This window comes from Pyrus communis, chromosome 17 (genome assembly GCF_041283825.1).
Source record: "Pyrus communis isolate YQ-2024b chromosome 17, ASM4128382v1, whole genome shotgun sequence".
In the NCBI taxonomy this organism is placed as follows: domain Eukaryota; kingdom Viridiplantae; phylum Streptophyta; class Magnoliopsida; order Rosales; family Rosaceae; genus Pyrus; species Pyrus communis.
In genome coordinates this window covers 24,589,519-24,601,438 of record NC_142581.1, presented here as the reverse complement: position 1 = coordinate 24,601,438, position 11,920 = coordinate 24,589,519, and the positions used below count along the sequence as shown (strand labels likewise).

General features: G+C 37.7%; 1 protein-coding gene across 3 annotated transcripts; it reads left to right on the top strand.

Annotated features, from left to right (window-relative positions):
* The first annotated feature begins 7,897 nt into the window (after nt 1-7,897).
* On the top strand, nt 7,898-11,393 carry LOC137749564 (transcription factor VOZ1). 3 transcript variants are annotated; one of them, XM_068489683.2, is made up of 5 exons: nt 7,898-8,104; nt 8,291-8,586; nt 8,699-8,878; nt 9,581-10,094; nt 10,297-11,393. In XM_068489683.2, the coding sequence occupies exons 2-5, from the start codon at nt 8,362-8,364 to the stop codon at nt 10,770-10,772; spliced, it is 1,395 nt and encodes a 464-aa protein (XP_068345784.1). In that variant the 5' UTR covers nt 7,898-8,104; nt 8,291-8,361; the 3' UTR covers nt 10,773-11,393. The 3 variants fall into 3 exon arrangements, with proteins under 3 accessions (XP_068345784.1, XP_068345783.1, XP_088545766.1); XM_068489682.2 differs by having other exon boundaries at nt 7,899-8,104; nt 8,321-8,586; XM_088689640.1 differs by having other exon boundaries at nt 7,992-8,104; nt 8,287-8,586.
* The last annotated feature ends 527 nt before the right edge of the window (nt 11,394-11,920 follow it).

Genomic DNA, 11,920 nt, shown 5'->3' with positions numbered 1-11,920 from the left:
CCCTTGGTTGAGGAGGGATCAAGTCATGACGTAGTTCAAATGAGTGATGGTTTTGATGATGATTTTGCCGTACACAGTTTATGCTCTTGCGGGCCAGGAGCGTTTGGTGCCGTTTGCAGTTTCAGCTCGTGCAGGCAAGGAGCGTTTGTTGTCACCTTTTAGGCTCGTGCGAACGAGGAGCTTTGGTTGTCGCCTTTTAGGCTCGTGCGAACGAGGAGCGTTGGTTGTCGCCTTTTAGGCTCGTGCGAACGAGGAGCGTTGGTTGTCGCCTTTTAGGCTCGTGCGAACGAGGAGCTTGTGGTGTCGTTTGCAGTTTCAACTCGTGCAGACAAGGAGCTTTTGGTTGTCGCCTTTTAGGCTCGTGCGAACGAGGAGCTTTGGTTGTTGCCTTTTATGCTCATGCGGACCAGGAGCGTTGGTTGTCGCCTTTTAGGCTCGTGCGAACGAGGAGCGTTGGTTGTCGCCTTTTAGGCTCGTGCGAACGAGGAGCGTTGGTTGTCGCCTTTTAGGCTCGTGCGAACGAGGAGCGTTGGTTGTCGCCTTTTAGGCTCGTGCGGACGAGGAGCTTTTGGTTATTGTTGTGGATTTGTCAAGCGGTCTGGGAGAGGCGTTCCTCGCAATCTTCATAGGAAGGAGCCTTGACCGAGTAATTGAAGAAGTCTTCTGGGAAGAGGTCGCACATTGTGATGGGGATGGACGATCTTTGTGTCGAAATTTCATTGTCTCCAACACTTTCACATTGTTCTGGAGGTTGACAAGAGCTGTTTTGCCCCATTTTCGACTGATAAACTTGTGGACAAGATGGTTGCTGCTTCTCCAATTTCTTCGAAGCGATCTTCGAAAGGCATTCCTCACAATCTTCATAGCAAGGAGCCTTGATCGAGAATTTGAATAAGTCTTCAAGGAAGAAAAGATCCCGCATAAACGATCTTTGTGTTGAAATTTTTTTATCTTCAACATTTTCACATTGCTTTGGAGGTTGGCGAAAGTTGCTTTCCCTCCTTTCTGATTGGTGCACTTGTGGAGAAGACATATGTTTCTCGTGCAGTTTCTTCGGAGTGACATGAGTCCATCTTTCAATTTCACTTGACTTAGAACATGCCCCCAACAGTCGAGGTGAAGACTTTGAGTCGAAAGAGCCAGAAGTGACATCTTTCTTAGGGATTTCATCTTCAGTGCCGTTCTCTTGGGTTTGTTGGCATGAAGATTTGCTAGTGTGGACGATGATGCGCCTCTTTACCTTCAGTGGTTCTTTTGTGTCGACCTCTAGGATTGCTTGGCGCTTCATCCTTGAAGGAATCAAGCTTCGAACGTCGCCTTTTTCTGCTAACCCATCGAGCTTTTCTTCCTTTGGTGTTGTCTTCCTCTTTCCAAAAGGCTTCTCATTATCTTCAAATCTTTCCGAAGCTGATCGTCGCAGAGGAGAGATAGCTGTGTTGCTTTGTTTCTTAGGCTTTAACAACCTTTCAAAAACAGAGCTTTGGGATGTTGGCACGTTAAGCCTCTTGAAGACGGAAGTTCGGTCTTGCCCACCAATACGATCAAGTGCCGAAATTCTGGGTTTTGAATGATTCAGCCTATCGAAGACTGACACTCGAATAGGAGGTTTAGGCTCCTCTTGATTTTTTTCAATGCTCACGCTGATGTGTTGAGCGCTAGCGTTTTTCGCTTTGCTTGAAATCTTCACGAGTGCATTTGGTGTGAAGCCAAGTCCAGCTTTGTTGTTGTCAACTCCGTAATCATGCTCCTTCAACTTCTTTTGAGTCTCGGTGAGGTCATGATCTTTGTTGTTGACGGTGTTTGAAACCTTATTTCCAAGATTTGAAGAAGAAGCAAAGTCATGCCTAGCCTTTGACATGAGTTCGTAGGCATTTGGGTCAAAGCCTTCTTCGGTCTTCTTAGTTGGAAGAGAGCTTGGTTTCACTTTGACGCCATGCTGTGCCTCTAGACGGTTGATGAGTCCGGCGGTTTGCAAGTTTTTCTCCTCTGCAGTCTTTATCAGCCTTGCAACTGTTTCCTTCATCTGAACCAGCTGTTTTTCAATGGAGGTAGTGCCGATAGTCACGACTTGTTCTTTGTTTGAAGTCATGGACTGTGCTTGAATATCTTGAACGGAGACAGAGATGAGAGGTAGAGATTGTCCCACTGGGCGTGCCAAATTTGTGAACACGAAAGATTCCTTGAAACAAGAAACCAGAATAACGTGTACAAAATAATATTTTTTGTGTTTATGATTTTTGGGGTTACGATCTCTCTTAAATTTGGTCCTCTGATTCTATCTCCGTAAGATCTAGATTTGTTAATCCAAGGGCCGTCGAGGCTTGATCTTGGATGAACAGTTGTAAGTTTCTTCAAGGGCCTTCGGGGCTTGATCTTGAATGTTGATGGATGAGCGGATCTTCAAGGGCTTTTGGGCTTGATCTTGAAGAATGGGTGTATGGGTTTGTTGAGGTTGTTGATCCAAAGGGCCGTTGGGGCTTGATCTTAGGATGAACGGATGATGAATGATGAACACTTTCTTCAAGGGGCCGTCGGGGCTTGATCTTGAGTTGGTGGGAGTTCTTCAAGGGCCGTTGGGGCTTGATCTTGAAGGAGGATTTGACGAAGAAACGAAGAGTGCTTTCTTGATCCTTCGGGATTTTCTTGAGAGCTTTAGAACTTTAAGGCTTCAAGGTTTTGGTGTGTAGAGAAATGTATTTGTGAATTGGTTTTGGTGTGTGTTGGCTTTTCTTGGGAATTTGGATGGTTGGAAGCTTTGGAGTTTCAAAGCTTCAAGGATTTGGGGAATTCTCTTCCAATTTGGGAGTAGAGAAATGTATTTGTGAATTGGTTGATGTTTGATACCTTGATGGAGAAGCCTATTTATAGGCTTTGAGAATGAATCACCACCACAAAATATTTTTTTCCTTTCCAAGCACCATTGCCTAATTTTCCCACTTAATGCAATATTGAAATTGAAGTGGTCTAACTTATGGCCTAATTTCCCACTTAATGCAATATTGAAATTGAAGTGGTGTAACTTATGGCCTAATTTCCCACTTAATACCATTTTAAACTTGAAATGTGTATGCTTTGTCATTGCCCAAATGAGAAAAACTTTCTTTGATCCGTAATGGATTGAAGTGTGCTTACCTTGTCATTGCCCAACATGAGAAGAAAAACTTGTTTTGATCCTCAATGGATTGAAATGTACTTGCCTTGTCATTGCCCAAAATGAGAAGAAAAACTTGTTTAATCCTTCAAGGGTATTTCTTCCTATTTTGTTGAGTCACACGCCATGTGTACAATTTGTACAACACGTGGCGTATGTCATGTATGCCTTGACACGTCAAAACTTTAATGCATTGGTGAACATTTGTTTTACTGAAATTTCGATGTCTACACCAACATTGTCCCCACTCTTCAATAATTTCGCCCAAACTAAATATTCAATACATGTTTTGCCTTAGTTGTTAAGATATAAATATTGCTTATATTAAAAAAATGTATGCAATATGTATTGTCACATTAGTTTCTTTTGAGAAATTATGGGGTATGACTTCAATGATACGTATTGTTTAATGCTCAGAGTGTTTTAACTGTTAAATTTGATTTTCACAACTATTTTGATCTTCTATTTTAATTTCAGTTTTATTTTTTCGTAACATTCAATACTATGTAGTTCCTAAACTAGAAGCTAGCTTTGACAAACAAAGAAAAAGAAGAAAAATAAAGAGATTTTTTATTTGTTTTTCCTTCACAAAAATACTAGACGAAAGCATACAAATCTTCAAATATAAAGTAAATGACTAAAAGCTGATAAAAATGCTTCTAAGGCCTTTCATATTAGACCGGAAACTAAGCGTGATACCAAAATATAGGAATCAATATAGGAATCAAACTCCTATAGTAGGCCGAAAATCTAAGTGATAAGAGGCGAATCTTACTTTTTAGTTCAATATATTAAACTCATGAATGTGATACTCATACAATAAATAATAGAAAGAAAATCGGTCGCTGATCATAAGATAGAGATAAATAAAAAGTATATGAGTCTCACATTTAAAATATAAAACTCATCTGTATCAAACTTATACCACTATGACAATATTGTATTACGAATCAAACTCACGATGCTTGATTCTTATATATAAATATCACACTCGCCTAAACAACTAACGTACATATCAGATTAAACGGAAATTGAGGAGAAAGTAAGATCAAGCCATCTCAAGCTAGAAATTCGCCATATACGACTGGGGATATGAGTGTCAGGCTAAAATTAGAAGCTTTGTTCGATGAGAAAGGATGATCAGTCAGGAAGAACATCAACTAATAGTTATATATACTAAAATGTAGCGTAGCAATTGTTTTGCATTGTGTTTTGATGAGTAAATTTAAGATTATTAAGAAATTATGAAATGACTGAAATTAAAATGACGAAATTTCAATTCGTCTCTATCAAATCTTACCATGTGAAATATGTAATGTAATAAACAAGATAACTTGTACACAAGTGCATTAAGGTTTTTTTTTTAATTTTTTTTTTTAATTTTTTTTTTATAAATGAAAGTTTATAGGTTATTCTCATCACCAATGCCAGGACATACCTACAACCTTAAGCTAGAAGGACTTATGCGTGACACCTAACTGTCAGCTGCCATCCATATAAATTTACATAGGAATTTACAGATCGTGCACTAAAGAGAACTGCTGACGGCATGAATTGAAATTGGATTAGGAATTAACCACAAGCACACCCTTACCAACTAAACCAAATTCTCGTTGGCGAGTGCGCCAAGTTTTAAATCATATTGTAGGTAGAAAAAGTGAATTTTCGCATTATGAACAACATTGTTTACTCGATTTCTACCTTGTTACAAAATATACATTGATTGTTACACTAGAGCGTCCATAAAATGGTTTCTCAATATCTTTGTGTATGGTTTGAAGGGTAGCAGCTTGTTGATTTTGTTCATGTTTGTGTGTTTGTTAAGACCAACATTTTATGCCTACAATCAGAATTCGTTAATCTATGCTATAATCCAGCACATGGCAGATCTCGCAACTAGTTATAGTATTTAAAAAATGGTTAATATATATTTAAGTATTTGGAGAGAGAAACATAGCAACTATTAGGTTGTGGAATACTTTAGGCCGCATGTGCGCAAGATTGACAGGTGAAGTAAGCGTAACTAATCATATTAACATGCATAGTTAACAGAACGTTGGATTTTGTTTAATTATATTAAATTAATTCTAGTGATTGTGGTTAATCGATGTGTTTGTGTTCATGCAAAATAAATTAAGAACACACGCTAGATACTTAAAAGTAATTTTAGAATTCCACCCTTTACGATTCGTATTTACTTGAAGGAGAGGCATGTGCTCAGCCCACCTAGCTCGCACAAGTGCCGCTTAATAGACTTTTCATTTTTTTATGCGAATATGCATTAATCGAGGCAATGACCAGTTGCCTAGCAACAAGGCCTATTTTCAAAACATTGTTTAGGCATATGAGATTATGTCTTTAATAGAGATCTTGCCGCGTGATTAGATCAATCAATTGTATTGGCCAAACGTTCCATCTTATAATTGGCTTTTAGGGCATATCTAACGCTCTCCGACATGTAATAAAGTCAATTATTTACTAATTCCTTTTGATGTCAACCGTAAGCACTAAACTAGTAGGCATATTGCGTTATGTGTAGAAGCTTTCCTATGATGTTATTACTCAAAATGTTTCCAAATCATGTAGTGGTGTCTCACTGCTTTGTTTGAATCTATAAGACTAACTAGAACTTGATTCTAGGGCTTGAGCTATTGATCTTTTACGTTGCAGTATAGTTATACTAACGACCTTATGGTTTGAGACCACTAATTCGTTCAAAGCGAACCCTTTTAATCCAATTAAGTTACCACTTAAGCAGTAACGCGTACATGTATATTTGTTATATGCATATAATGATATTCTCTTATAGATCATTGTAGTATTATACGTTGGAGTATCAAGTCACACAATCAGTATGTAACAAAATAGTATACAGCTGATATGTGGGGGATTCAAAGAGGCATTTTGTGATAAAACGTCACATCCAGCAATACGTGATTAAGTTGGGGACAATATCGATGATGTTGGTGGTATACCTTTTGTTAGAAATTTTGAGTATAATTTTATCGTCCCATATTGGTCACAACCAAAAAGTTCCCTCACTTTATAAGGCTTTGTCTCTTATAGAAAGTGATTGAAGTGATAGACCATGGAAAATAAAATTGGACTCAACCTTAGTTTGGGCTCGGGCTCTAATAATTAATTTCGGATTTAATTAATTAATTATTTTTTACCAATAGACTCATCTTTTCAAATGAAATCTGAAGTGTGGTGAAAGAACACAGAGAGCAAACACCCATTTGAAAAGATGTCTCCCAACAAATGCATCCCTTCTTCATATTTGTTGCGAGCATGCATAATTATATACAAATTTCATACCTCTTTTACCTATTATTTATTCATGATTTTGTATTAAATCGTTGGGTTGAATGTCTTTTACACGAGTTTTATTTTATTTTTTATTATCAAAGTACGAGTTTTGTTGAAAACATGATTTGAGAACAAAGCATGGATTTCATGATTAAAATACAAAAAGACCGGTAGAATTTTTAAGTGGGCCGAGTGAGCTATGTGGGCTGGTGCTAGATTTAGAAGATTTTAATTTGGGCTAAGTGCAATTTGGCCCGGTATAGCTGGAAAGTGGCGGTGCAGTTTACGTGGGCCCAGGAGCGCACAAATATATAGACCCTAGGAGCGCGCGCGCATATTCGAACGAGAGTGACCTAGATGGAGGAAAATAACGTCTGATGGGCTCAACTATAACTGAATTTTGCCGAGTGACATTATTATTTACTTAAAATTTGTCACATGATAAGTTGGAGTATAACCTTTTACTACGTATTTATCATTAAAATCATCATAATTTTTTTCTTTAAAAAAGGAGACAATTATTGGCAAACTACAGTTATTCACCCATTCCAAAGACGAGGAAGACTTACGAGATATTTCAACCTTCTCTGGGCACAAGTTTGATTTCCTCATGATTAGATGTATCAAATGACCCATATGTTTTCCCATTTTCTTCCCATTCTTTTTTTCTTCTTAGACTTTCCCTTCACCATGTAGTAGTCGTTCTTCCCCAACTAGGTTTCTTGTTCCCAAAAACTTTGTAGAAACGTATTAAAAATGAAAAACCATCAATACAAATCATTACACCTTTATTTGTTATTTTTCATTAGAATTAAAGGTTTTTTTAGACTTTTCGGTAATTTTCCTTAAAAATAATTATTCCAACCTTTCCAACAAGTCTCAGTCGTAACAAGGCACCAAATTTTCTCCGCCACCTAACTCATAATTTGTTCATGGGTGTTTCAAGTTTGGTGATAAGTAACAATAATGTTATTGTTACCATATTTTTGTAACACAATTGTATACTATCTTAGGTGACATCTAATTTGGACTGACATATCATCTAAATTAATTAGCATTTAATTTTAAAATGTTAATCAACAATTAATAAAAAAATTGTTAATTAAATAATGACTGTGGTATACTAGGAGTCTCCTTCTTCCACCTAAGATTATTTAAGTGTTTTAATTAATAAAAAGATTGAAATTAAATGATGTAGCTTGTCAAACTCATCTGCCACTTAATGTAATATAGAAATGTGATATAAAAACATGGTATGAATAACATTACTCCGTAAACTAAATGATATGTCACCAATAACAAATAAACATGTTAATCAATACTTAATTAATAATCTAATCATCTACTACCAAATCGTTAGATTTGTAAATTTAATTTAAAAAGTTTAGTACTCATACAAATAGTAGTACAAATATAGGGTAAGACAACCATTTTTGTTCTCTCGAGAGAGACGCCACCCCAGTACAAAGTAAAAAGGACAGAGGTCCCGCCGTTGTACCCTATAAATAAGGGATAGGTAAAAAATCGAGAACAAAGAGGGACGGATCGGCCGAGTGAATGAACAAATCGCGGAAGGAGACGGAAGAGCAGCCAAAATCTCGGAACCCAAAAATCTGCACAAACGTTTAGTTCAGTTGATTCGAAGTATATACTCTCTCTCTCTCTCTCTCTCTCTCTCTATGCTGTTCGTTTTTCCATTTCATTCAAACATTCATCTTTCTTTGGATTTTTATAATTAGGGTTTGTATTATCCCCAATATGATTTCAATTATGTTTTTTGTTCGTTTAATTCTCTAATTAGATTGCTTATCAACTTAACATACAAGAAAGATTCTTGAATTTAAAAAAAAAAAATTTTAGGGATTTTATTAGAAGCGGAAGGGAGAGAGCAGAGGGCAGCAATGCTGAAGGACTCCAAGGGCAAGTGTGAGGCTGCTTCTCACAAGCTACTGAAGGAAAAAGCAAAGACTCGAGTCCAAGAGCTTCAAGGGATGGTCACCAATATTCAAAATGCCAGGAAGGAGGGTCGGACTGCCGACATTGCTATCTGGGAGGACCAAATGCATCAGATGCTTGGCGGGTGGGGTGCCGAGCTCAATGACCCGTCCCCTGCATCTTCTTTGCACGTGGGTTTTTTTCTCATTTGCTGGTTTTTTATTTATGTTTTCGTATTTTATGTTTTTGTATCGAGTAATGTTTGGTATGTGTATAAAATCCTATTACATTCGAAATCTGTAGGGTGGTAGCCATGGAAGCCTTGGATCATTTTCTGAGGAGTTAGCCCGGCTCTTGAAACAACATTGTGATGAGAAAGATGATGCAGAAAGTCCATTGAAGGAATTGCCACAACCTAAGCTTGAAGGCCCAGAACCTAATCTTCAAAACCCTCACTCGATTAATTTCACGGAATTTACAGAGGTAAATACTTGTTTCTTTTTTATGGTGGAAGATTTCCAACGTTTGTTTATGTGACTCGTCTGCATATTAGTTTAACTTTTCTTCATCATTCAGTCTGATCGTATATTAGCTAAATTTTCATATGACATTTTCTTGATGTTTTCGCAATAGGACATTTTCTTGATGTTTTCGCAATAGGACATTTTCTTGATGTTTTCGCAACAGGACATTTTCTTGATGTTTTCGCAATATGACATTTTCTTGATGTTTTTGCATTTAGTGCAACATGGTTTTCCTTTCCTGTTGTGGAATTCTGCAAATGAACAAGATTTTGAGATATATTTGACATTGTTTGGTGTTTATCGTCCTTCACATAACTATCTGGAGTCCTGGACAACCAAGAGGTTTATTGAACAACATATTTGTTTGATTTAGGGATGTTTTGTCCAAGTTTTCAACAGTTTTAAAGTCCAATTCAATGTTTTCTTCCCATATTGGATGCTTTCTGGTGACTAATGTAAATCTTGTCAATTGACCCAAATGTGGAATGGAAGATAGAAACCATGAATTGGGAAATTAAGCATATGATTTGCTAGGTATGATTTATTGTATTCTTGACAGTACTCATTGTTCTTCTATGCTGTGGTTTCGGAATTTTTAAGGATATGTCTATATGAGTTGTGATTGATTACTGATGAGCTCCATGCTTAACCAATTTTTCAGGACTTTTTCATTTCTTCTAAGGAACCTCAAGAAGATATTTTTCAAGGATTGGACCTTGACCAATGCCACACTGCGTCCAATTTCCCGAATACAGTGGTCGATATCCCAGATTTGACTACTCAAATGAATGATAATCACTTTGAATTTCCTGATTACTTAAATGAAGGGCCTTTCATCAGTCACAATGACATTAAACAGTCTGAAGAGGATGTTGTGCCAAATGTTATGCCGGATATATGTCCTCCAGTATCTGCTTTCTTGGGGCCAAAATGTGCTCTTTGGGATTGTTCCAGGCCTGCCCAAGTTTTGTGTCAGGACTATTGCAGTAGTGGCCATGCCCTTTTAGCAAGAAATGAAGGTCTTCCTGGGAACACTCCAGTTCTACGACCTGGGGGCATCGCTTTGAAGGATGGTTCACTTTTTGCCGCGCTTAATGCTAAGACACAGGGGAAGGATGTCGGAATCCCCAATTGTGATGGGGCTGCTACTCTAAGATCTCCATGGAATGATTCGGGTATATGCCGGAGTCCCCTCTTTTATATATATATTATCTTGTTTGGTGTTATCCTCCAGACCATTCTACAGCATTGCTCACTTCTGTCAACGTACTTTTGTTTGTCATGTTTTTCCTATTAGCAAGTCATTTATCGGTTCAGAGTGAAGTAAATTATTCCTTTATTTATCACTGACTGGCTACCAATAATTCAATATTGCAGAGCTATTTCATCTTTCTTTGCTCGAGGGTGAAACGCTTAGGGAGTGGCTCTTTTTTGGTAGGCCTAGAAGAGCCTTTGAGAGTGGAAATAGGAAGCAGAGGTCACTGCCAGACTACAGCGGGCGTGGTTGGCATGAATCAAGAAAGCAGGTAATGAAGGAATATGGGGGGCAGAAAAGGTCCTATTATATGGATCCACAGCCTTCTAGCGATCACGAGTGGCATTTGTTCGAGTATGAGGTCAACAACTCAGACGCCTGTGCACTTTATAGGTTGGAGCTCAAGTTTGGCACGGCAAAGAAAAGTTCCAAAGGAAAAGTATCAAGTGATCCGCTGGCTGACCTGCAGAAAAAGATGGGAAGGCTCACTGCTGAGGCTTCTACAGAAGTTGGAAACAACAGTAAGGGAAAAGCTGGCAAAAAGGCTGATGCTGGAAATATTTTTGGCTCGGATAATCAGACAACTCCAACTACCTAAACTCCGAGATGAGTTGGAAATGTTAGGTTAGCTCTGCTCTATAAGTAGACGACGGCAGCATTCACCAAAACCTTTAGTTTTGTGATCGCTTAATCATATCGCCTCTAATATGACTTGACGACTGTGGCACTTGGTTGTGAATACTTGCCTGCATGTTAAACGTATATAACAGTCAAGTGGTCAAGTGGTCAAGTTGCTGGAGTTTAGTGGCATTTTGTTTGGGTTAATCGCCAGGGATGGCGTTTTTCTACCTAAACACTATTTTTCGGTGGGGTGTGATATCCACACATCTCATTTTACTTCTCACACACCTTTTTAATTTTCAGCCATCAGATCGGATAAATTGAAGAAGATCAACAAACATAAATTATTAAAGGGTGTGTGAGATGTAAAATAGGGTGTGGATAGCACACCCCTTCTTCGGTCATGAGGGGACCGATATGTTTAGTTCCTTTCCCTAGAGTGTTTTGATGCTGGCAGGTTTCCTAAATTCTGGAAGATGTTTACAGGGATAAGTTTGACTCCAATATCTGGAATCTCAACTCAAGTTTCTCGATTCGGAATTGATGAATGCTCAATGAAATAGTTGTGTCTAATAAGACAATGAACGTTACTGCTCTACTCTCCAATCTTAACAAAACCTTGTGACCTTGTGTCGATTGGCGTCGATTGTGTGTCAAGCTTGAAAGTATTTCAACAACTTGATTCATTTATGACCATTCATTGCAAAGATTCAAATCCAGCCATTCAGATAATAATTGTGCTGCTACATTCGTATATTTTTGTGTAGCACACAACCTTCGTTGGTTTTGATGGACTTTTTATCGTTTTACAGTTTAATGTCAATTATCGTGCTAACATATGTAAAAAAAATATGAGACAACAGAGTTCATGAAGAGTCCCACTATTGAGAGTCTTCTTAATGTTTGTCCCTTCTACTTGTTATAGAAGGTAACCTACTAAAAGTCCTTGGTATCCGTTTTGAATCCAATTTTTATTTTCAAAAATGATAAATGTAGCTAAATTATTGAGAACTTGTTAGTTTCAAAAACTGAACCGAATTCAAAGAACAATACCAAACACCGCCTCTAATTTTGGTAAAAAAAAAAAAAAAAAAAGAAAAAAAAAAAAGCCAACAAACCGAGGAT